Source organism: Culex pipiens, chromosome 1, assembly GCF_016801865.2.
Source record: "Culex pipiens pallens isolate TS chromosome 1, TS_CPP_V2, whole genome shotgun sequence".
Taxonomy (NCBI): Eukaryota; Metazoa; Arthropoda; class Insecta; order Diptera; family Culicidae; genus Culex; species Culex pipiens.
Genome location: NC_068937.1, coordinates 54,605,292 through 54,632,621, shown reverse-complemented (window position 1 = coordinate 54,632,621; position 27,330 = coordinate 54,605,292). Strand labels below are relative to the sequence as shown.

At 39.2% G+C, this 27,330-nt stretch overlaps 2 protein-coding genes across 10 annotated transcripts in view; both read left to right on the top strand.

Moving 5' to 3' along the window:
* LOC120413521 (disintegrin and metalloproteinase domain-containing protein unc-71) overlaps window positions 1–27,330 on the top strand; it is a 982,641-nt gene that overhangs the window by 720,529 nt on the left and 234,782 nt on the right. The window lies entirely within an intron of this gene.
* On the top strand, window positions 20,314–21,272 carry LOC120421825 (uncharacterized). The gene is made up of 2 exons (XM_039585104.2): window positions 20,314–21,060; window positions 21,124–21,272. Coding segments are annotated over exons 1-2 (477 nt in total). The 5' UTR covers window positions 20,314–20,584; the 3' UTR covers window positions 21,125–21,272.

The following is a 27,330-nucleotide window of genomic DNA, read 5'->3' as shown; positions in this document are numbered from 1 at the left end:
ACTTGAGGAATTGAAGAGAGCTGGTCCAGATAGTCGCGAAAGCTCCGCTTCCAAAACTTCCACTGGTCATCATCAGAAATTGCGTTGATCTTCATAATGTTGAAATACTTTTTTCACAAAAAAATGGATGAAAAAACGACAGCTAAAAATTTTTGCTTCCGACTTCGCGCACGGTTGCTGCGATCCCGTCGTTTTTGCATTCTTTGTTGTTCAAGCAATTTTTTTGTATAATTTTTGGGAGTTTTTGCATTCTTTCAAACATGAGCAGTTCTTTTGGTTTTCGTCACAACATTTAGAAAAATTTCTGATAGTTTTTGCATTCTTCATTTTTTAAGCAAATTATTTGTATTATTTCTGTGAGTTTTTGCATTCTTTGAAACATGAGACGTTCTTTACTTTTTAAATTATTATATTATTATCTTGCCACTCCTTCTCAAGTTTGCATGATTGAATTACAAGATGGCACTGTAGCGAACAAATAGCATAAATTGTACAAAAAAGTTATTTTTTATTCAATTCGGCGAAACGTCCATTCGGCGAAATGACTTTCGGCGAAACGTACCATTCGGCGAAACGACATTCGGCGAAATGACCGTCGGCGAAACGACATTCGGCGAAACGTACCAGATCCAAATAATACGAACGTCTTGACTGGTATTAAAGGCATTGGATGCGCTGCTTTGCCAAAAGTTTGAAATTTAATTATGCTGAACTCAAGATAGGGTAATATTATAATGAGGTTTTGAGTAGCTTTTATGTAAAATTGTTCATAGAATATAATATAGATATTAATTTTCCATTAAAGAAACAAGTATTAAGTGATAATGCAAAATAAGCATCATAATACAATTTTCATCATAAAAAATGTTTAAATTCACTTAGAATGCAAATCTCCGCCATTCCTCCAATTTATGGTAGTGGAATTCCCTATAAAATAAGCACAATGATAATTGCTAATCTGTGTACGCACAATCAGTTTTCATGGATGTTTTTGCCATAATTCCCCTCCCTCATCATTTAAAAGCTTCCACCCATTTACTCCCCCCTTATCCCACACCACGCGCCCTTTCAAATCTCCAAGCCAATCAGCGTTCATTACTTTATAATCCTCTTCACAACAAAAAAAAACCGCTCCACGTTATTACGCAAACCATCATCCTCTTCACAAATACGCTCACACACACATTCACGGAACAGGGTTTTTTTTGCTGTGTGAGTGGCTGTTCAAAATTACCAATTTCCGTGCCACCCCCTGCGCAGCTGTGCCAAATTCAAGCGATTACCAGTTATGACTCTATCATTCTTATTGTGATGCCTTCCACTACCACCACCCCACAAAATTACCACCTCCATCAGCGTAATCGTCAAGTGGAGGGAATTTCCGTTAAATTTTTAGTCGGGTTTTTACACCAATCGGTTACTTTTTCCTATTTTGGATTGCTTGAATAAACAATTTAAGGTTAGATATTTAAACAGTTTTCAGGGGTTTGCTATCTTTCCTCTGAACAAATGTCAAACAGAAAATCATGCCTCTGATAACTGTCAAGTAAAGAAAGTCACTCAAAACGATGTAAATGGGCCAATGACGAAATGTAAACAAAGAGTCTATCCTGCACACATCAGTTGATGTTTACATTAAGAAGGAGCAGGATAGACTCTTGGTTTACAGTTCGGCTTCGGCTGCTAGAAGTCCCTTCCTCGAATCAATAGATTTGAAAACCAACTTGCAACAATATAAAAGGGGCCTACATTCCCCAGTCACGACGTTCTAGCAAGATTCTAGCAGAATTCTTAGAGAGCTGGATATTCATAGAGCATTCTAGCAGAAATGTTCCACCGTTCTAGCAGGATTCTGACAGAACCAGCTCTGCTAGAATATTTCGTGACTGGGTCTGACCTTGTTCTTGCATGATCTTGTTGCTCGATTGGAACCTCGATTTGATAGTTCGATTGGAACTCTGAGAGTAACATTTCGCCTCTCCTTATAGGCTCTCTACAATATAAGGCTTTCTACACTCAAACCCCGATGGTATGACACCAACTGTTGTCAAACGAACGGGGTCACACCCTTTTAAACGGAGTTCACACACACTGCCAAACGTTTGTATTGGTAGTGTGCGTGAGCGGCGTGTAAAAAGTGACAGTTCGTCACTTTTTAGTTTGACTTTGACCAACCAACGGGGTACAAACTAAAAAAAAGTGTCAAACGAAAAAGTGACCAACCACCGGGGGTTGAGTGTAGTCAGAAATTTACTAACACATTCAAAGTATGTTTACATGACAGCTGGCGACTTCTAACTGGTTTTTTTACTGGCCGCCCGATATGTCAGCCAACATACTTCGCAGGGCGAGAAGTTCGTCATTTTTTGGTTGAATTATATTTTTTTCACTGGGCCTTGAAAGCCTTATATTGAATCTATAAATTATGACAGATACGGTTGGATTGTGATCTTCGCCTTAAAATCGTTCATACAAGAATTAGTGGTCGTGACAGCTGTCAACATTTGACGCTTTTCTTGTCTAAGAGAGAGAAAATATCGGAAATTAAGCTCAAAAGGTTATCGAGAAATTAAAAAGGGAGATGTGAGCCGGTAACATGGAGTTAAACTTTAGCAGCTTTCATGGAAACCTTCACAGCAACTTGACAGAAAGTTTAACTCCATGTTGCACTTTTAATTTCTCGATTGCAATTTGACAGATGTCATTGCTTAGCTTAGGGTGATAGATTTGTGTTGGTCATTTGTTAATATCGAATCAAGTTTCCAATACAACGTAACTGAGCTAATGATACATTTCCTGACTACTGTCAAATTTTTTTTCCCACCCGTGTGGATCAATCGGACCGCGCACTGGACTCACAATCCAGAGGTCGCCGGTTCGAATCCCGCGGCGGGCGCTCTAAAATTCTTTGTGTAAATATGGGTATTCGGCGCCGTCGCTCCGTGCCATACTTTCATACACTTAGGAGCCCAGGGCGGCGAAGTCCTTGTAGATAAAAAGGAAGACACTAGTGGTTGGTACTAGCAATGGTGGCCAACAGCTATAAAGTCAACTTCGTTCGTCAAATTTTCTATTGACCTTTGAAGTTGATAACTGTCAATGGTTTGATTTCAAAATTGTGGTTGACGGAAACTGTCAATTTTTATTTCTTCTTTGATTGTATTCTTCGTCTACTTGCATGATCGATCATCACTAATGGCCTATCTACAATTACTTTTCGTAGTGAATCGCATTAGGCTAAGGAATTTGAATTAATGGAATTGCATCTGATCTGCTACAATGGAAAAATACTGAAAATAGAAACTTGACGTATGGTTTGGAAAAATTCAAAATCTACGGTTAGCTGACGTTTCCATATCAAAGGTAAACAAGCAATTGCTTACCAACGTATGACAGTCTAGGAAGTTTTCTAAGTTATCTATTTACTCAACTTAATTATTCTAAGTAAAGAGATTGTAGATAGGCCATAAAATTTTAAGGACAACAAACTACACTGAAAAAACGCTGGTTTGACATCGATTGTTGTCAGGGGTCAGTTTTTATTTTGACACCCACTTCACACGGAGCTCACACACACACACACTAACAAACGTTTACTTTGATAGTATGAGTGAGCTCTGTGTATCCAGGTTTTTAAGCGAAGATGGCGTTCGAATGTTGAACGTCCGAAATGTCAAAATCGCGCAGTAGCACCAACATTAGAAAAAACATACGGCTGTCATGCCATGGCACACTTTTTTCGTAATGTTGGTACCACTGCGTGATTTTGACATTTCGGGTGTTCACCATTCGAACGCCATTTTCGCTTAAAAAGCTGGATAAAGTTACAGTTCGTCACTTTTTAGTTTGACTTTGTCAACCTCGATGTTTTGAAACCAGTGGTTTTCACTTTTTAGTTTGACACCCTCTTTACACAGTTAAAAAATTATGGTAATATTACATCTCGGAAGGGGTACACCTTTTATGACAGAAAAAATGTGAAAAAAGGTGAAATTATACCCTTAAAATTAACACAATTTTTTACTGTGTACATAGAGCTTACACTTACTACCAAACGTTTGGTTTGCAAGCTAGTTTGCAAGTAAATGTGGTCCCGTGAGAAATGTTCTCAGTTTGATTTTGTCAAACAAACGGGGTACACACTAAAAAGTGTCAAACGAAAAAGTGACCAACCACCGGGGTTCAGTGACAAAAGTTAATTTCAAAAACAAAATGGCGACCAAAGTGCGCTCGCACTTGTCGCTAATTCACTCCACTCACAGTGCACGTCTCGCTACTCAAATTGAACCTCTGTCCTAAATTTTTGCGAGTTAGTATCTACATTCGGTACGATAATACGCTTGTTGTGGTGGCTCTGCTGCTATTTCTTCTTACTTTAGTGCCGAAATCCTTGCAAAGTGCTTCCCACGAAAGTGCTTCGCCAGAAACAGCAAACACATTTCGGTCCAATTAAAATTCTGCTCACAATCCCAATCGCTGGTGGGTGAGAAGCTTCGTTAGGGTGGTACCTTCAAACTGCTCAATAAAAAAATAGTTTTAAACAAATGTTGATGAAGTGGACCAAAAATTACAAAAAATAGTTATTTGAATCCACAAAGTTTATTTTCAGTTCAGCAAAGAAACTTGACCAAATTGAGGTTTTTTCAAAGTTTGTACGTGTCTGAGTAGCCTAAAAACATGAAAGTGACTACTCCCCGAACCACCCTAATCGAAACGCATGAGAGCCAAATGTCGGCCAAGTTATGCATGATGAGAAGTGATGCTTTCGGCAGGAAGAATCAGTCTCCGTGATGAGCACGACGACGACAGTGTTTGTCTGTCAACATTCCCACAAATTCACGCACGTTCCGTGCCGAAAACACACACACAGCCATTGCGTTTGTGATGGATGGCACATCGACGCCGGTGACGACATCTCCAGAGATTTGCTGGGAGGAAAAAATCGAATATTATTTCTGATGGATTTGATTGATTAATGGGAAACAATGAAATTGGCCAAACGATTAAGGGAGGGCCCATGAATTCATTGTCTGTTTTTTGCGGACGAGGCAGTGTTGCCAGATTTATTTTTTCTTTGCTTTCGTCAGTGCTACCAAATCGAATTTGAAAAAAAAAGTTTTGATAAAACCATAAGAACAATCTCATCTCACTTTAAGGTGAATTGCAATCTAAATTCGGAAGAATTTTCGCTGGAATTGACTGTTTGCACAGTGACTCGGATGAGTGGTGAGAAGGAAACGTCGTTGCCAAATCTGGCTGACAGATTTGAATATTTGCGGGAATGAAGATTTATTAGATGATAAGAGTGCGAGAAATTGCGATTGAATTTGCTCTGCCAGTGATTGTTTTACTGATGCATTACGATAATTTATGCAAAGGATAATTTCAAAATAAGGTTAGCTTAACTTGACAAATCAACCTCTATAAAACGATTGATCAAGTTTCAGACTTCGGGAAAAGTTGTTGTTTCTCCAAAGTGCAAATCATTCAAAAGGTTAGTATACTGAAGAGTTGGCTATAGAAAAAGAACACCACCTAGTGGCAAGTAAATCAACCTGCTCAGCTTTCAATAAAGTTGAATTGCATGCAAGAAACAAACTCAAGAACTGGTTGGCAACCAACTAACTTGACAAAGTAAGACTAACTTTTTAGTACACGCAGAAAAATGTTTTGTAGAATCAGCCTGTACGAGGTTTGAATCAACAAAATTTTTGTTAAATATAATCAACGCCGATTTAGCGTTAAAACAAACCTTGATTTTCTCAATTCCACAAAAGTCTTTTGGTGTTTTGAAAAAGCTGCTTTGACGTTTAACGTTGATTCAGCTAAAATAATGATTTTCTAATCAACAAAACGTTCTGTTGATTCAAATATGCCTTATTTTTCTGCGTGTATCCACAACTTGTACGCAAGGAGCAAATCACCCTCTGGGCTAGTAAATCATTAGGAAAGACTAACTAGCTCACGATAAATGTTTGAAAGATGTAAGTAATGAAAAATTCTCAACCAAATGGCAAAATTGCTTCCATTTACCGTTCACTTAGGATGCCACGTCTTCTTCCAACAGTTTCTAACCTATAATATCATGGTAAACCAGTGTGATTCCAGGATCCATTTCACCTCGGTGCAATTGTTAGCTCACCTGACACAACCCTTTTGATGCAAACTCTTTTTTGCTCCCCCTCGATGAGTATCCCTGGGGCATGTTACCACCTCAAGTGGCAGCTTTTTGTGACAACCTGCCCTGCCAAGTATCGAGTTGCTCGTGAGAACAAAAAAAAAGAAAGCTTACCGTGTGACAGATTCTTGCGCCCTGGACTCTTGTGGCGAAAAGTTCCATTGAATTATTAAGATCGCCCCGGCGGTGTACGGGGTCCGTGACAGCACCTTAAACAGTGACAGTGACATGTTCGAGGGGTGAAACTTTTAAGACCGCTGCTGCAGCCGTTCCTGTCCCTGAAGATGACACACTGCCAGAATGACACCGGTTAGGGAATGATACTTTGTCGATTCGGTGTCTCACCTCGAGGGGAAACAAGTGAGGCTGCACATATCGGAGGGAATTGGGAAAGTGCTTTGTTTTTTTTGCGATTTTGACCATTCGATCAAGGATTTTGATCTTTTTCAGGGTTAAATATTATTTAAGTGACAGCAAAATATACTTTTTTGCAATTCCGTCGTGAAACTACTTACTTTTCCTGTCATTCTTGAACGACGAAATAGCCTACTTTCCTGTACCAAAAATAACAGAATCGAATAGCAACACTTTTCAAAATAAATGCTGAAAAGTTCTACTTTTCAGCACTCAAATAAGTGCTGAAAAGTTAAACTTTTCAGCACTTGTTTCGAAAAGTAACACTTTTCAACATTTTTTTGATTCAAACGATTTATTGACAAAATACATAAAAATTTGACTTAAAATTTCACTCATGGTGTGTTTTTTGGAATTGCAAAAAATGTTGTATGGAACTCGTTGCAAAAATTGATTTTTTCAGCACACTTCGTATTTATCCAACTCGGTGAACCTCGTTGGATAAATGTACGACTCGTGCTGAAAAAATCATTTTTTTGCAACTTGTTGCATAAACTACTAATATTGCACACAATGTTGTATGCGATATAGCAAACGATATACATATCAAAATTTGTTAAATATTTTTTCGCATTCAATTATGTGAAAATTATTCACTAATTCGCCAAGGGTTCAGGTGCAGGTGGACCAAGATAACAAAAAGTCAGAACATCTAGAGAGCACAAAAAAGAAAACTTTTCCGAACAAAACCTTGGGATGTTCTTCGATAAACTTTTCGGCTCTCTCTCTCTACGGACCTTGCCTCGGAAGAGTCCTGCCTCCCTTCTGGATGGCACTTTGGTCAAGTCTTGTTCTCGTTTCGAACAGTTTTTTTTGCATTTGATACCTTTCTTGAATAGGAGAATACTGTGTTAAGTTCGAATAAAAAAAATATCGTAAAATTCATCATACCACTAGGTGGATTAATACCCCAAACAAAAATCCTCAACTCAGCTGGTGCGACCAGTTTTCCATTCATTGGTTCCCGAAAAAAAACGCTGCTGGTGGCAGCACCTTGACACATCCCAAAAGCGGTGGTATGCCCTGGGACATGGTCGACCGGTCCCCGGTTCCGGCCGACTGGTTCGGGAATCTTTTCAGGCGTACAAAATGGCAAGACAAAGTGGTACAGGTGACTTTTCGAGGGGGGTACATTGTCTGCATGCTGAGCGGGTTCTCCTTGGACTTGGATCAAAATGCAGGTAGCTCGATTAAAAGGGGGTTTTCGCTGCAAGTTTTTTTTTTTTAATTTGTGTTTTTTTTAAACGAGAGTTTTTTGTGAAATTTAAACAATGTTTCGGTTCAAGGTGTTCCGATACCAACACAAACACGCCTGAAATTTCTTGGGTCTGCAGGGTCTACAAATATGTAAGACACAAAACATAATTTTGAAAATCCCGGGAATTCCCCGGATCCAGGGAAATTTAAAAAAGAATTCATAACTTAAAACGGGATTTCTTAAACTTGATTTCCGCAATGTTGATGTAAATGTTATTTAAAAAAACTGAGGGAATGATAACTGGTATGTTACCGCCAGAAATTTGCTAAATATGCATAAGCTTTTATGATTTTTTTACGGTAGCATTAGGCTGGTACAAATATTTTTAAAAGTTTTTGTCACCCCCCCCCCCCCCTTCAAAATTGGCCCGAAAAATCAGGGGGGCAAAAAAAATATTTTTACAATACACTTCAAAATTTCAATGCAAATTCAAGTGCAACCAGCTGAAATCAAATTAAAGTACATTCTTCTGCGTTTAAAATCATTTTTAGCATGTTTGGGTTTATTAAAAAATCTTAAGATTTTTTGAAAATTTTCGATGCAAAATTTTTTTTTTTCGTTGCAATTTTTGTTTTTGTTAGATCTTAGATTTTTTGAAAACTAATGATTGCAAAACAACTGAACTAGTGTAAAATGCATTTTAAAACACTTTTTTCATTTAAATGTGAAGACTACGGCTTGTAATTTAAATTTTCATATTTTTTGTTATTTTTTTGCCCCCCCCCCCCCCCCTTGACCTCGGCCAGGGCTGAGGGAAAAAAACTTTTTTAAATATATGCATCGGCCTTATCATTAAATAATAATATTACAATGTTACTATGGGTGCGTCATTCACCCGTTTGTTTATTAAAGAACATTTTCAAGGGATGGGATATAATTTAAATTCGAACATTGGAAAACGTACGGTTTGTCTTTATTCGTTTCTAAAGTTCTGACTTGTAAACATTTTTATCGACTTTTTATTTATGTTATCTTTTAAAACTCCAGCATTATTTGATTTTAATATTGGCAAAGTGTCATGATATACTCAATGAACATGATTTCGAATCAGAAAACGGAATGCATTTTTAGATTATTTGGACAATCTTCCAACAAGAGAAGGAAAAAATAATTTTTATGTTTTGAACATAATTCAAAATAATCTTCAAATTTTATTTAAAACTATATTATAAACAAAACTTGATTTAACAAATTTCAGTCAAAATTGTGACTTTTTAACAATTTTACCTAAAATTTATATGCGTTTTGTTAAAAAGCTTATAAACTTAATATAAACATTGATTTTTGTTTCTTAAAAACTATATTACTCACCTTAGTAAAGTAAAGTTAATCTATCCCAGTTCCTGAGGGGAACACCCTTGAAGAGTATCGGGGCCGTCATTTACAAAGCGGATTCAGTGGCAGTTTCATTCTCAACATGTTAACATGTTAAGGTTAATGTTAACATTCCATAGGTCGCCTCCCTAAGGTGTCTTGATATGGTCCAGTTTGTGACGACACACTACCTTCCTTTTAGTAAGCAATCGATTCCAGAAGGGAAAAGATCACCAGTTGTGTTGGTCCGAGCCGGGATTTGAACCCCGATCTACCGCTTACCAGGCGGAAGCGTTACCACTGGGCTACGTGGCTCGATCTTACTCACCTTAGCGATGGTAAATTCGACATAGAAAGAAAATATGAACACCTTATAATTAATTTTAACCAGAAAAACTATGCACTTGTTTTAAAAATAATAATCTTGAGAAAAACCTTAATTGTTGGAAAATATTCCAAAAACAAATTGAAATCCTATAACCCCGATTTACGGTTCTTAACATATCTAAATCTAAAATCTTCGGCATTTGAAAAAAATAAACAAAATAATTTCAAGAAGTTAAGTTTGAAGTCAAGTGCAAATTTGTTACCCAACATTTGAAAAAAAGTATCAATGTTTTCAAGCAAACATTAAAATATTTTTAAATTCTTATTTATTAGATTGTTTTAAACTGTTTAATTTCCCATCCCGGGATTTCCCGTAAAAAAATATTCCCCGTTGCCCGGGAATTTATTGAAATTTTCTGAAAGGTTTGATTGAATTCAATTCAATTCACTGTTCTTATTGAACTAATCCGCTCTTTTGAAAATTTCATTTCCAGGTTTATTTGAACTTATCTTATAACTTGTAGCAGCTCTTGCTAATTTGTACACAGCTAAAAAAGTAGTAATCCAGCTGCGTGTAAAAGGCCTGGGTGTAAAATAAATATTGCATTATTTTATGCAATTTAATGTAATTTTACATTCTGAAATAAGTAGCCCATCAGTATGGGAAACCTACTTGACCGAAATGTCAAGCTCATATATGCGTTTATCCTTTCCATTCTTCATCGGTCTGATGGCCGAGCGGGCTAAGGCGCCAGTCCTCACTGTTGGTGCTGGGCTTGAATCCCGTCGGTTGCAACTTTTTTTTTGTGTTTGCAAAAATTGTACATGCTACGTGTAATATTAAGTGTTTATTTTGACGAAGGTGATGTGCATGCTTTTGCATGCGATTTTACCATCGGATTTTTTTCTGTGTACTTATGGTAAGCCAAATTAAGGAATGATGATTATTTTTCTTTTAATTAAAACAAGGGTTTGTTCAAAAATTACGTCCAGGATTTTTGATAATTTTTTACCCCCCTCCCCCCCCCTTGTCACAAACTGTCACAATCCTTTACCCCCCCCCCCCCCCCCCCAAGAACGTCCTTTGGTACTTTGGCAGAATAAAACGAAGTGTTACCTTTCCAGAAATAACGCTTTTATTTTTCAAAGTTAGTAAAATGCAACTCAGTATAGTAAAAAACACTTAAAGATCGTCAATCCAGGGATTGGCCAAATGCTCTTCCAGGGACACAACCGGCAAAACGTCATCAACATTAACCTGAACCTGATCCTGAACCTGTTGTTCATCGTCACCACCATCGCCCTCCAGAAAAATGTCTTCCGAGATTTGGCTTTTCGCGACTGCTCGCTTTCTGCGTCCGTCGCCCTTATGAATTGCACGATGCTTTTTTTGCAGCACATTGGATGCAAAGTACAAACCACAATCGTCACAAACACGTGACTTTAACTTTTCGGCCAAAGAGGGGCAATACTCATCATAGGGTACGTCTTTGTTGAAAAACGCGAGGTTCTGGAAGAGCGTAGCGTACGTTTTCGTCGATGGATCGTCAGAAATCTCGAGGTTTTGCTTGTAGCGCAAAGGTATCGGTGCTGGCAAGAAACGGTTCTTGATGAACGTTTGGTAGACGCTGCGGAATGAGCCACAGCATGCGGGGTTGAGGCACTTAACAATCTGTAAGAAATATTGAGAGGATCGCACGTGCTGGCTTACCCATTCTGGTGATGCTGCTTGAATTGAGTTCTTTTCAAGTTCCGATTCGCTAGACGGGACGAATTCGGCTGTCACTGGATATCCGTCGATGACAACCGACGAAAAAATTTCCACCAAACACTCTCCAGCATGTTGGAAGTTTTCGACTTCCAATTCCGCGTCAACCGTTTTGCCTGAGGCATCCAAATGGCTTCCATAGCGATCGTGAGGGAGCACGACGCCTGAGAGTTGGCGGGACAACGGTGCCATACGCCGTTCAACAACGTTGAAGGCACTGCGGCCAGGCGCGTTCGTGGCGATGAAGAGGCAATCAAGGTTTTTCGTGAGAAAGTGATGAATCGCTATTTCGATGTTCTTCTGGTAGCGGGGATTCTCATCCGGACCGCCATCGACGGTCAGGATAAGAATAGGCTTCGGCTGGCCATCCGGCGTCTTAACAAGACATTTGAATTCCTCCAAGCTGAACACATGATCGAGATCCCGGGCGTGGCTGTACGCAGTCGACTTCGAGTGTTTGCCGGAACGCACCGACACGTGTGTCGGGCCCGAGTAGGACACGGCACCTTTGTCGCCAAAGCCATCCTTTTTAATGGCCACACCAGCATAAACCGACGGAATGAGCTTATGCCTATCGGCCACCACCCAGTCATGATCGGGAAGCCGCACACGATACTCCATATGCATCAGCAATGGGGCTTGAGCGGTAGCTGCAGCAATCCCAAGCGGCACGCGTGCCTTGTCGTCAATACTGAGTTTGGCCACCTCGGTTGGTCCAAAAAATGACGCAACTTCATCCAACGCGGTCATAGTGCTTTTACAGAAATATCCATCTTCATGCGATTTATGCAGATCCTTGCCAGCCTTAGCAAGTGCCACGTTCACCGCTCGAACGTGCCGCTGTCCATCCGTCGTACGACTATTTTTAGCCTGGAGCCGGTAGTACACTGACGAACGGCAGACCTCAAATCCGAGATGATTAAGTGCTTCTGTAAGCTGGTCCAGGGTTTTAACGCTGCGCACTGTTTCAGACCTACAACATAAAATTAAAATTGAGATATTATCGTTGAAACATATTTTAGTTTAACTGAAATATTTTATAATTTTGACGATCTGAAAATCTAGTTGAGAACGTACCGTCGCCGAGCGTCAGCCGATGCGCCGTATTTGGCAATGTTTAGCAATGCCTTGATAAACAGTGGCTGGTCCGATTCGATGTCCGGACGGCCGACCTCCTTCCGGATTTTCAGTTGCTTAGACAACTCCGGGTTGCTTTCGCAGGCTGCCTCCAAGGCTCGCTTCCTCTGGACACGGAACTCCTTTTGTCGCTCCTGGTCCGCTTTCAACTTTTTCAGGTCTTGTTCGAGCTTCAGTTTCTTTCGGGTTTTCTCCTTGAGATCTTTCTCCTGCTCAGCTGACAAAATCCCGTTCCGTTCTCGTAGCAATAGAGAGCAAACTTCCGAGGTCAACGCCTCAAGCTCTTTCCGGATGTTGTCTTGTTTGGGGCAAACATATTTGGGTTCGTTCAAAAATTACGTCCAGACTTAGAGGGGGGGAGGGGGGTAAGTATTTTGTGACAGTTTGTGACAGGGGGGAGGGGGGGGGGTTTGGCAATTTGTTACGTCCAGTTAAAATTTGAAATAATAAAAAAAAAAATGCAACCCCTGCAAACACAACAATCATTTCATTTGTCAAACGAGAATCCCGGTAAGATTTTAAAAAAAATCTAGTTTTATGTACGCGCAAAATCCCTATAACACAGATCTGTGTAAAAAAATTACATAGATTGCTGTTCAGTTCTAGCTTTCATAATCTGGGTTAAATTTTTTTACACAGATCTGTGTACAAGACTTTTACACAGATTCTGTGTATTCCTGGTTTTGGGCGATCTGTGTCAATTTTACACAGATCTGTGTTATCTGGATTTTGCGTGTACAACCTTGTTAAAACGCTCTACACTTGACAAATTGTGTCGAGTTCAATACGTCATATGAACCTTGCGGATTTTTCTACAGGGTATCTGTTAGTTGTCAATGGCAAAATTGCTTCGGTCAACATTCATTCGGCTTTTTCCACGCTTTGTGAATAAGTTTAGCTTTTAGTGGCACTTTCTTCATTTTTTTATCAGACGAATCCAGCTGAAGTGAAAGGTAAAACAGGTTAGTTTGACGGAATGTCAAATGTTTCATATATATTTTCTTTCAGATGGAACGTGGCAAAGCGTTGGACAAGATTTTCGATGCCTTTTGCAAGGCTTTTCCACTGCGCAGCCGAAAGGCAAATCAAGAGGCCACTCACACCTTTTGGAAGACGGTTAAAGGCGAGCAGGACTGGAGCAACAAGGTTCAGGAGAAGATTAAGGAGTTGCAGGCAAAGGCTAAAGCGCCAACCGGAACTATCATGAACTTTTTTACGACCGTGTCCATGCCCTCACAACCGTCTGTCCCAGCATCCACCCCGGAAAACGCGCCTTCTGTGGTAATCAATCCGGCCGATCCGGAACCGGTAGCCTCTTCCGCTTCCGTAGACGAAGCCAGCTCAAGCAAATATGTTTGCCCCAAACAAGACAACATCCGGAAAGAGCTTGAGGCGTTGACCTCGGAAGTTTGCTCTCTATTGCTACGAGAACGGAACGGGATTTTGTCAGCTGAGCAGGAGAAAGATCTCAAGGAGAAAACCCGAAAGAAACTGAAGCTCGAACAAGACCTGAAAAAGTTGAAAGCGGACCAGGAGCGACAAAAGGAGTTCCGTGTCCAGAGGAAGCGAGCCTTGGAGGCAGCCTGCGAAAGCAACCCGGAGTTGTCTAAGCAACTGAAAATCCGGAAGGAGGTCGGCCGTCCGGACATCGAATCGGACCAGCCACTGTTTATCAAGGCATTGCTAAACATTGCCAAATACGGCGCATCGGCTGACGCTCGGCGACGGTACGTTCTCAACTAGATTTTCAGATCGTCAAAATTATAAAATATTTCAGTTAAACTAAAATATGTTTCAACGATAATATCTCAATTTTAATTTTATGTTGTAGGTCTGAAACAGTGCGCAGCGTTAAAACCCTGGACCAGCTTACAGAAGCACTTAATCATCTCGGATTTGAGGTCTGCCGTTCGTCAGTGTACTACCGGCTCCAGGCTAAAAATAGTCGTACGACGGATGGACAGCGGCACGTTCGAGCGGTGAACGTGGCACTTGCTAAGGCTGGCAAGGATCTGCATAAATCGCATGAAGATGGATATTTCTGTAAAAGCACTATGACCGCGTTGGATGAAGTTGCGTCATTTTTTGGACCAACCGAGGTGGCCAAACTCAGTATTGACGACAAGGCACGCGTGCCGCTTGGGATTGCTGCAGCTACCGCTCAAGCCCCATTGCTGATGCATATGGAGTATCGTGTGCGGCTTCCCGATCATGACTGGGTGGTGGCCGATAGGCATAAGCTCATTCCGTCGGTTTATGCTGGTGTGGCCATTAAAAAGGATGGCTTCGGCGACAAAGGTGCCGTGTCCTACTCGGGCCCGACACACGTGTCGGTGCGTTCCGGCAAACACTCGAAGTCGACTGCGTACAGCCACGCCCGGGATCTCGATCATGTGTTCAGCTTGGAGGAATTCAAATGTCTTGTTAAGACGCCGGATGGCCAGCCGAAGCCTATTCTTATCCTGACCGTCGATGGCGGTCCGGATGAGAATCCCCGCTACCAGAAGAACATCGAAATAGCGATTCATCACTTTCTCACGAAAAACCTTGATTGCCTCTTCATCGCCACGAACGCGCCTGGCCGCAGTGCCTTCAACGTTGTTGAACGGCGTATGGCACCGTTGTCCCGCCAACTCTCAGGCGTCGTGCTCCCTCACGATCGCTATGGAAGCCATTTGGATGCCTCAGGCAAAACGGTTGACGCGGAATTGGAAGTCGAAAACTTCCAACATGCTGGAGAGTGTTTGGTGGAAATTTTTTCGTCGGTTGTCATCGACGGATATCCAGTGACAGCCGAATTCGTCCCGTCTAGCGAATCGGAACTTGAAAAGAACTCAATTCAAGCAGCATCACCAGAATGGGTAAGCCAGCACGTGCGATCCTCTCAATATTTCTTACAGATTGTTAAGTGCCTCAACCCCGCATGCTGTGGCTCATTCCGCAGCGTCTACCAAACGTTCATCAAGAACCGTTTCTTGCCAGCACCGATACCTTTGCGCTACAAGCAAAACCTCGAGATTTCTGACGATCCATCGACGAAAACGTACGCTACGCTCTTCCAGAACCTCGCGTTTTTCAACAAAGACGTACCCTATGATGAGTATTGCCCCTCTTTGGCCGAAAAGTTAAAGTCACGTGTTTGTGACGATTGTGGTTTGTACTTTGCATCCAATGTGCTGCAAAAAAAGCATCGTGCAATTCATAAGGGCGACGGACGCAGAAAGCGAGCAGTCGCGAAAAGCCAAATCTCGGAAGACATTTTTCTGGAGGGCGATGGTGGTGACGATGAACAACAGGTTCAGGATCAGGTTCAGGTTAATGTTGATGACGTTTTGCCGGTTGTGTCCCTGGAAGAGCATTTGGCCAATCCCTGGATTGACGATCTTTAAGTGTTTTTTACTATACTGAGTTGCATTTTACTAACTTTGAAAAATAAAAGCGTTATTTCTGGAAAGGTAACACTTCGTTTTATTCTGCCAAAGTACCAAAGGACGTTCTTGGGGGGGGGGGGGGGGGGGGTAAAGGATTGTGACAGTTTGTGACAAGGGGGGGGGAGGGGGGTAAAAAATTATCAAAAATCCTGGACGTAATTTTTGAACAAACCCTTTGCTTGAGCTGGCTTCGTCTACGGAAGCGGAAGAGGCTACCGGTTCCGGATCGGCCGGATTGATTACCACAGAAGGCGCGTTTTCCGGGGTGGATGCTGGGACAGACGGTTGTGAGGGCATGGACACGGTCGTAAAAAAGTTCATGATAGTTCCGGTTGGCGCTTTAGCCTTTGCCTGCAACTCCTTAATCTTCTCCTGAACCTTGTTGCTCCAGTCCTGCTCGCCTTTAACCGTCTTCCAAAAGGTGTGAGTGGCCTCTTGATTTGCCTTTCGGCTGCGCAGTGGAAAAGCCTTGCAAAAGGCATCGAAAATCTTGTCCAACGCTTTGCCACGTTCCATCTGAAAGAAAATATATATGAAACATTTGACATTCCGTCAAACTAACCTGTTTTACCTTTCACTTCAGCTGGATTCGTCTGATAAAAAAATGAAGAAAGTGCCACTAAAAGCTAAACTTATTCACAAAGCGTGGAAAAAGCCGAATGAATGTTGACCGAAGCAATTTTGCCATTGACAACTAACAGATACCCTGTAGAAAAATCCGCAAGGTTCATATGACGTATTGAACTCGACACAATTTGTCAAGTGTAGAGCGTTTTAACAAGGTTGTACACGCAAAATCCAGATAACACAGATCTGTGTAAAATTGACACAGATCGCCCAAAACCAGGAATACACAGAATCTGTGTAAAAGTCTTGTACACAGATCTGTGTAAAAAAATTTAACCCAGATTATGAAAGCTAGAACTGAACAGCAATCTATGTAATTTTTTTACACAGATCTGTGTTATAGGGATTTTGCGCGTACATAAAACTAGATTTTTTTTAAAATCTTACCGGGATTCTCGTTTGACAAATGAAATGATTGTTGTGTTTGCAGGGGTTGCATTTTTTTTTTTATTATTTCAAATTTTAACTGGACGTAACAAATTGCCAAACCCCCCCCCCTCCCCCCTGTCACAAACTGTCACAAAATACTTACCCCCCTCCCCCCCTCTAAGTCTGGACGTAATTTTTGAACGAACCCCAACTTGTTGTGCAATAAAAACATTTTCTCTTAAGTAATTTCTAAAGCTGAAAACCATGCAAACAATCCATTCCACACACACTTGTGACACGTGCTTTTTATGATTTTTGTTTACTTTCTGTACTTTATACTGAATCATAATTCATAGGTACTTTGAGCGTTTGTTGATCGTTTACCCTATTGAAACTATTTACCATCATATATAAAAAATCGATTTAGTCGAAAAGTATATGATAACGCTTGTCACAAAATAGCACAGAAGCTACGAGATGTTTAAAACATATTTCTAGAGCAATTTTTCAAAAGGGCATAGAAACCTAAGAAGCTTAAGGTGAAATTTTAGTACATCAGAAAATGGCCGAAAAAGGCTGCCGTTGATTGACCTTAAATTTCTTCAATGATTTGGTGTCTAACCCTAACCTTGACTGTAGCAAAAACATCTTGCCCAAAGCAATCGCTCTTGAATCAATATTATGTGACTTACCTTCACGGAACTTTAATCCCCAACAAGATATGATCGTCAACTATTGATTTCAACACATTGTTTGGCTTTTAATCACACAAAATCACCAAAAACTCCAAAATTATCGGCCACCTTACATTTTAATTCGCTGGCTGCTTCTTCTTAGCCTGATTCTCAGCACATTATTTTTATTTTTCACACGGTTTTCCCCACTGCATTTCACTCATTTATATTAAAAAATGCACTTACGGGATGGGCTCCATACTGAATCACTAGAAGCGTTTTGTTGAAAACTTCCCGAAAAACTTATTCGCAATGTTTTAAAAACCCACTTGTTTCCGCAAATTGCCTAATTTCAAGCACGTCGAGCCACCGAAAAAAAAACTGTTGTTGTGTTTGCCTTTGTTCGTACACACCATGGCTTTCATGGTGTGCAAATAATCATTTTTTTACAAACATTTGGAAATGTCATACCAGTATTCTCATATTTTGTTTGGATTTATGTCTAATAATCCCTTCTCAAACGCTCATCAACAGCGCGCTGCAGCCGCAAAAAATGTTTCCACTGTTGCCAACATCATGTTCTTGTTCTTATACTAATAAAAGATTGAATGAAATTTTATTCAACCAATAAATGATAAGATATATTTTTATAAGTATAGCAATTATATTCAGAATATATCAAAACATTTTTAGTATTTAGCATGAATACTAAGTCCAAGTCTTGGGATAGTTATCGAAACAAACTTATTTGTTTAGATTTCATTCACCCTAGAACTAGCGTCACTGCTATCCCAGCAAACCATCTGTCTGTCAAGTACAAGTTGTAGTAAACAAAGGAAAAGAAATTTTCGGAACAGGCTCATAATATTCCGGTTCGGCAGCGGCATCCGTATCCCCTCTGGCCCCAAGGTCCAGCATGGAATTGATCGAGTGGCTGGAGTCGATTCCACCGGTAGTTGTGGCGGCGTGGTGATTCCGGCAATTTTGTTTAAAATCGATTCCGACGGATTGGTGCCCGGGTTCGGCTTGAGCGGTGGCAGTCATTTTCGCAGAAGTGATAGCGCCTCAGCGGCCTAAGGAGCGGCCGTGGCTGACTGGTTACGGTGTTCGCTTTGTAAGCGAATGGTTCTGGGTTCGATTCCCATCTGCTCCCAACGAGAAAGTATAGGAAATATAAATCTTGAAACTCTGAACATGAACGAAAAATCAAAGTCGCTCGAGTCGGGGTTCGATCCCCCGTCCTTTGGATTGGTAAGCAAAAATGCTAACCACTAGGCCATCGCGACTTGGTGAGCTATGACTGGAATTAGGAATACTGTTACCACCATCAACTATATACGCGCTGGGTCCTTGTCCATTTGACAAGGGTTCGGAAGTTCTAAATAACGTTTGAATCCGATTGGTCCAAACGTTCTTCAGGGTGGGGCTTGTCGACAAAGCTGAAGTACCTCGCGCTCGGCTAGCCAGCGTAGAAATGGGTCACCGAAGCTCGGCAGAGCTAACACCTTCCAAATGCCTATGCGAGTTATTTGCATGTATAGAATGTAGATCTAAAAAATACATGGAAACAACTCAATTTGTAAGAAGCGACCGCGTGGTCCCGTTTGGTTGGTTGCACACACACAAGTGATAGCGCCTCAGCGGCCTAAAAGGACCGTCGACGAAAAGTGGTCAAAGACACCGTTTTGGCATAAACCCGACCAGATCCAGCGATATGAAAGCAGACGCGGGGGCAAACGCGACCGCCGTGATACGTATCATAAATAAAGAAGAAGATTCGTTTTTTTTTTTTTTTCATAAAATTATTTTTATTAGGTCCTTTTCGGTACTGGGACCTGGTTAGGACCGAGTCGGCTTTTGTAATTACAAAAAACTTAATAATTACAGAGGATCTTGTGTGTAAATGTTAGTGGGAGGGGAGCCGATTACCCGCGGCCTACTCGGGGTTAGTAGGGAAGGGATTGATGCTAAAAAGAAGATTCGTTTGTTGAAGCGGAAAGAACCGAGAAGCGTGAACATCGGATGAGTTGGCCACGGGGAGGGCACCACAGTAAGGAACGGCTGACGGAAGGAGATCGAGAAAAATCTTCCCGGGAAAGCCGGTCTGGAGAACCCCAGCGAAACGATCTACAGTGTAAAAACAATAGACATGAAGGTTTTGCTCGAGAACTTAGCGTAGATCTGCCGGAAAGTTTTGGTGAGTTAGTACAGTTTTGGCGGGTTATTTGAAACTTAATTTTTGTTCTTGGAATTCCAGCTCAATGAACGGCGCGAGTAAAACAATGTCCAGTGAGATAAATCCGATGCTAATAACCACTCGGAGTGTCCGTTGGGAGTTTGTCGATTCCAGATGATATTTAGGTTGCTAAATACTGGAACAGGAAGGATCTGGAAAGCGGAAATTGCCTCACTGCGCTGTGTGGTGTATATGGTGGCCGAATTACGTGATAGGGACGGAACATATTTGAAATGATTTCGCTGTTTGAAAATTTTGAAGATGAAAATAAAAAAGACATAAATAACTATTTAAATATTTGAAAGAACTTCTTAAACTTAACCTCCGGGACCCGTGGTGTAGAGGTAAGCGTGGTTGTCTCTCACCCAGTAGGACTAGGTTCGATCCCAGAAGGTCCCGGTGGCATTTTTCGAGGCGAGATTTGTCTGATCCCGCCTTCCGTCGGACGGGAAGTAAATGTTGGCCCTGGACTAACCTAAAAAAGGTTAGGTCGGTCGATAGCTCAGTCCAGGTGTAGGAGTCGTCTCCCTGGGTCCTGTCTCGGTGGAGTCGCTTGTAGGCAGTTGGACTCACAACACGGATAGAAATCCGGTCCGCAAATCCAAAATCAAACTGTCTTGAAATCGAAAACATCGTTTGTTTTCGATTTCGTTTCAAATGTTTTCAAAAACGACAACATTTTCATCACATTCGAAAACATTTGTGTTTGAAATCGCCCCCCGCTTTTCTCAAATTTTCTGAAGCGTAACAACTGTCAAACGCAACCAAAACCGCAACCCAATTCCAACGCGCGAGTGCAACTGTTTTTGTTTATGTTTTGATTTTTGCCAGAAGTGGAAGTGTCATCGAACATGAGGAACAATTCGTCGCCGTGTGGTTATTTGACGACCTCCGGATCACGTTCGGTTCTTCTGCCGCGGAATGACGGGGACGACCCGTCCTGGTTCTTTGGAAGTCCACCAGCATTGCGGCGCGTAGTTCTTGTTCGACGTTGGCCAGCGACACGTAGTTCTTCGGCGATGATGGTTCTTGGACAGCGGCCCGTAGTTCTTTTTCGGCACTGGCCAGCGGAACGTGGTTCTTGTCCGGCGGGTCCGCGTGTTAACCAGCCGCTCGTCCGACGTCTTTGGCCGCACCTAGTTCGGCCAGGTTTCGACAACGGCGCCGATTCTGAATCACGAGTGCCGATTCTCGACAGCGTTCTCCCGTCGCTCCGATGTTTTCCCTCAGCGGTGTTTTTATTGGCACGAACTATGCTAGCAACGATTTACTTTTCCCGCTGTGGCTTCGCGCGGCTCGGCGTTGATTCGCAACTCCATGAAGTGTGGTAAGTTTGAATGATAAAAACCCCCTGAAATATCGTAACCTAATCAACCATTTCCCTCAATAGACCTCCTCCTTATCATCCTGCTCCACGGCCGGCGAGGAAGAAGATGTTGCCCAGTGGAAATCATCAACGATTCGTTGCCGTGCTGCCGTTGATTGACGTCCCTTGAAAACTTGGAGAATTCTTGTCAGAATCGATGCTGACGATGCTGATCGACCGTGTAGACTGCCCGTACATGTGGTGGCGCCTACGGGTACTGTTGGTACGGGGGGGGGGGGGGGGCTGCGGGTATAGGGTGCCGAAGACGCAGAAGAAGACAGAAGAAGAAGAAGAGAGAAGAAGACAGAAGAAGAAGAAGAAGAAGAAGAAGAAGAAGCAGAAGACGAGAAGAAGAAGACGAAGAAGACGAAGCAGACGAAGAAGAAGAAGAAGAAGCAGAAGACGAAGAAGAAGACGAAGAAGAAGACGAAGAAGACGACGAAGCAGAAGAAGCAGACGCGAAGCAGAAGCCGAAGACAGACGCAGACGAAGAAGACCGAAGCGCCAGCACGAAGCCGACGAAGCACGCCAGCCTCACGCCGACGCATCGCATACGCCGCAGCCGCCGCCTACGCCTCCTCCTCCTCAGCCTCCTCCTCCTCCTCCTCCTCCTCCTCCTCCTCCTCCTCCTCCTCCTCCTCCTCCTAAAATTCTAAAATTCTAAAATTCTAAAATTCTAAAATTCTAAAATTCTAAAATTCTAAAATTCTAAAATTCTAAAATTCTAAAATTCTAAAATTCTAAAATTCTAAAATTCTAAATTTCTAAATTTCTAAAATTCTGAAATTCTAAAATTCTAAAATTCTAAAATTCTAAAATTCTAAAATTCTAAAATTCTAAAATTATAAAATTATAAAATTCTAAAATTCTAAAATTATAAAATTCTTAAATTCTAAAATTTCAAAACTCTTTAATTCTTAAATTCTAAAATTCTAAAATTCTAAAATTCTAAAATTCTAAAATTCTAAAATTCTAAAATTCTAAATATTCCAAAAATTATAAAATTCGAAAATTCTAAAATCCTAAAATTCTATAATTCTAAAATTCTAAAATTCTAAAATTCTAAAATTCTAAAATTCTAAAATTCTAAAATTCTAAAATTCTAAAATTCTAAAATTCTAAAATTCTAAAATTCTAAAATTCTAAAATTCTAAAATTCTAAAATTCTAAAATTCTAAAATTCTAAAATTCTATAATTCTAAAATGATAAAATTCTAAAATTCTAAAATTCCAAAATTCCAAAATTCTAAATTCTTAAATTCCCAAATTTCTAAATTCCCAAATTTCTAAATTCCTAAATTCTCAAATTCCTCAATTCCTAAATTCATAAATTCCTAAATTCCTAAATTCCTAAATTCCTAAATTCCTAAATTCCTAAATTCCTAAATTCCTAAATTCCTAAATTCCTAAATTCCTAAATTCCTAAATTCCTAAATTCCAAAATTCCTAAATTCCTAAATTCCTAAGTTCCTAAATTCCCAAATTCTCAAATTCCCAATTTCCCAAATTCCCAAATTCCCAAATTCCCAAAATCCCAAATTCTTAAATTCCAAAATTCCTAAATTCCCAAATTTCCGAATTCCCAAATTCCTAAATTCCCAAATTCCCAAACGCTCCAATTCTCAAATTCCCGAATTCCTAAATTCCCGAATTCCCAAATTCTTAAATTCCCAAATTCTTAAATTCCCATATTCCCAAAATCCCAAAATCCCAAATTCCCAAATTCTTAATTTCCTAAATTTTCAAATTCCCAAATTCACAAATTCCAAAATTCACAAATTCCCAAATTCTTAAATTCCCAAATTCCCGAATTTCTTAATTCCTAAATTCTCAAATTCCTTAATTCCTAAATTCCTAAATTCCTAAATTCCTAAATTCCTAAATTAAATTCCTAAATTCCTAAATTCCTAAATTCCTAAATTCCTTAATTCCTTAATTCCTAAATTCCTAAATTCCTAAATTCCTAAATTCCTAAGTTCCTAAGTTCCTAAATTTCGAAATTCCCAAATTATCAAATTCCCAAATTTACAAATTCCCAAATTCTTAAATTTACAAATTCCTAAATTCCTAAATTCCTAAATTCCAAAATTCCAAAATTCCTAAATTCCCAAGTTCCTAAATTCCCCAATTCTCAAATTCCCAATTTCCCAAATTCCCAAATTCCCAATATCCCAAATTCTTAAATTCCCAAATTCCTAAATTCCCAAATTCCCGAATTCCCAAATTCCTAAATTCCCAAATTCCCAAATTCCCAAATTCTCCAATTCCCAAATTCCCGAATTCCTAAATTCCCGAATTCCCTAATTCTTAAATTCCCAAATTCCCAATTTCCCAAATTCCCAAATTCCCGAATTTCTTCCTAAATTCTCAAATTCCTTAATTCCTAAATTCTTAAATTTCTAAATTCCCAAATTACTAAATTCCTAAATTCCTAAATTCCTAAATTCCTAAATTCGTAATTCCTAAATTCCTAAATTCCTAAATTCCTGAATTCCTAAATTAAATTCCTTAATTCCTAAATTCCTAAATTCCTAAATTCCTAAATTCCTAAATTCTTGAATTCCTAAATTCGTAATTCCTTAATTCCTTAATTCTTCAATTTCTAAGTTCCTAAATTTCTAAATTTCCAAATTCCCAAATTACAAATTCCCAAATTCTTAAATTTACAAATTCCTAAATTCTAAAATTCCCAAATTCTCAAATTCCCAATTTCCCAAATAAACAAATTCCCAAATTCCCAGATTCCTATATTCCTACATTCCTAAATTCTCAAATTCCTTAATTTCCAAATCCCCAAATTCCCAAATTCTTAAATTCCCAAATTCCCAAATCCCCTAATTCTTCAATTCCCAAATTCCCAAATCCCCTAATTCTTCAATTCCCAAATTCCCAAATTCCCAAATTCTTAAATTCTCAAATCCCTAAATTCCTAAATTCTTAAATTCTCAAATCCCTAAATTCTTAAATTCCTGAATTCCTAAATTCCTAAATTCTTAAATTCCTAAATTCCTGAATTCCTGATTTCCTTAATTCCTTAATTCCTTAATTCCTAAATTCCTAAATTCCTAAATTCCTAAATTCCTAAATTCCAAAATTCCTTTATTCCTAAATTCCTAAGTTCCTAAATTCCTAAATTCTAAAATTCCTACATTCCTTAATTCCTGAATTCCCAAGTTCCTAAATTCCCAAATTCTCAAGTTCCCAATTTCCCAAATTCACAAATTCCCAAATATTTAAATTCCCATATTCCTTAATTCCCAAATTCCCGAATTCCCAAATTCCCAAATTCCCGAATTTCTAAATTCCCGAATTCCCAAATTCTTAAATTCCCAAATTCTTAAATTCCCATATTCCCAAAATCCCAAATTCCCAAAAATTCCTAATATCCAAAATTTTCAAATTCCTAAATTCCCAAATTCTCAAATTCCCAAATTCTTAAATTCCCAAATTCTCAAATTCCCAATTTCTCAAATTCCCGATTTTCTAAATTCCTAAATTCTCAAATTCCTAAATTCCTAAATTCCTAAATTCTTAAATTCCTAAGTTCCTAAATTCCTAAATTTCCAAATTCCCAAATTCTCAAATTCCCAAATTTACAAATTCCCAAATTCTTAAATTTACAAATTCCTAAATTCTCAAATTCCCAAATTCTCAAATTCCCAATTTCCCAAATTCCCGATTTTCTAAATTCCTTAATTCTTAAATTCCTAAATTCTCAAATTCCTAAATTCCTAAATTCACAAATTCCTAAATTCCTAAATTCCTTAATTCCTTTATTCCTTAATTCCTAAATTCCTAAATTCCTAAATTCCTAAATTCCTAAATTCCTAAATTCCTAAATTCCTAAATTCCAAAATTCCAAAATTCCAAAATTCCAAAATTCCAAAATTCCAAAATTCCTTAATTCCAAAATTCCTAAATTCCTAAATTCCTTAATTCCTAAATTCCCAAATTCCCGAATTCCTAAATTCCCGAATTCCCAAATTCTTAAATTCCCATATTCCCAAAATCCCAAATTCCCAAAATCCCAAATTCTCAATATCCTAAATTCCCAAATTCTCAAATTCCCAAATTCTTAAATTCCCAAATTCTCAAATTCCCGATTTTCTAAATTCCTAAATTCTCAAATTCCTAAATTCTCAAATTCCTAAATTCCTAAATTCCTAAATTCCTAAATTCCTAAATTCCTAAATTCCTAAATTCCTTAATTCCTTAATTCCTAAATTCCTAAATTCCTAAATTCCTAAATTCCTAAATTCCTAAATTCCAAAATTCCTAAATTCCAAAATTCCTTAATTCCTAAATTCCTAAATTCCTAAATTCCCAAATTCCTAAATTCCTAAATTCCTAAATTCCTAAATTCCTAAATTCCTAAATTCCCAAATCCCCAAATTCACAAATTCTTAAATTCCCAAATTCCCAAATCCTAAATTCTTCAATTCCCAAATTTCCAAATTCCTAAATTCTTAAATTCTCAAATCCCTAAATTCCTTAATTCCTAAATTCCCAAATTCCTAAATTCTTAAATTCCCAAATTTCTAAATTCCCAAAATCCCAAATTCCGCAATTCCCAAATTCCCAAAGTCTTAAAATCCCAAATTCCCATATTCCCAAATTCCCAAATTCCTAAATTCTCAAATTCCCAAATTTCCAAATTCCCATATTCTCAAATTCCCAAAATCCCAAATTCCCATATTCCCAAATTCCCAAATTCCTAAATTCTCAAATTCCTAAATTCCTAAATTCCTAAATTCCCAAATTCCCAAATTCCTAAATTCCTAAATTCCCATATTCCCAAATTCCCAAAATCCTAAATTCCTTAATTCCTTAATTCCTAAATCTCTAAATCCCATATTATCAGGTTCTTGAATTCCTAAATTTTCTAATTCCGATATTCCCAAATTTCTTAAATAACATAATACCAATTTCCTAAAATCACAAATTCCCTAATTTTGATTCGGGATTCCCAGATTCAGAAAATCCCAAATTCCCAAAAAACTCCACATTCTTTAATACCCAGATTCCCATATTTCCTGTTTGTCAAAACACTAATTTCTTGTATTCCCATATTCCAAACACACACACACACACACACACACACACACACACACACAAAGATTAGTTTTTAATTAATGATGCATTTTTTGCCTCAATAAATAAAAAAAAACGAATCAACTGTTTTACTGAACCAAAAGAAATATCCAACGGTCAATTCAAAAACCAAATCCAACGGTCAATTCAAAAACCGAATAAATCGTTCGGGATGGCTGCGTGCTTTCTATTTTGCCAGACGTCACCAACCGTGACGACTCAAAATCAACAACATTGTTCTCGATTTTGATGCAAATGTTACCGGACGACTGGTCGACAACATTCTGAAACGATTTTCAGAACGAATCGAGAACAATGTTGTCGATTTCCCGGACAGGATTTCTATCCGTGAATCCAAAGGTCGTCAGTTCGAATCCCGGGGTGGATGGAAGCTAAGGTGTAAGAAGAGGTTTGCAATTACCTCAACAATCAAGCCTTCGAACACCTAGTTTCGAGTAGGAATCTCGCAATCGAGAACGCCAAGGCAATGCTGTAGAGCGAATAATTTGATTTTGAAACTTAACCCTAATCTTGGTTTTCTTGACATTTCTGGAAGTTGCTGGAGTAGCGCCACCGAAATTGGTGGTTGAATTGGAAATACTTGAAGTTAGTCTTTGTTTTTATCTATGCATTATGCATTGGAAAAAATAAAATACGTTTGGTTTCAATCCTTCCTGTTTGAGAGTAAGTTAACATTTAATTAAAAAACTATTCAAGAAAAAATATTTTTGTATTGTGTATGCAAACAAGCATGTTCAGTATAAAACAAGTTTAGAGTTATCTAAGTGCGCATGAATATAAACAAGTGAGGTTAAAATTTGTACCGGTCAGCAAAACAAATGGTGTTCAAGTGTGCGTGAGATCGGGATATGATAACTCTGTTGGTGTGAGAGATGATCTCACCAATACAACTCATCCGACAATGATCAATGATTTCAATGATTGTTATCAAGAACAAGAAGAAAAAGAAGAAGCTAAAAACGCTTTGCTCCGATTTCACCTTAAAAATCCATGGCGTAAAAACCTTTTCAAAAAGTAAGCGAGATTTATTCTATTTTCTTCTTAATTTGAAAAAAAAAATCAAAACAATAACAAAAGCGTGTACCCTTGGCAACCCAAGCTGGTCCACTGACAGATCGC

Coding starts and splice junctions, on each gene's coding strand:
- LOC120421825 (XM_039585104.2), top strand. CDS start 20,585: ATGAGGAACAATTCGTCGCCGTGTGGTTATTTGACGACCTCCGGATCA.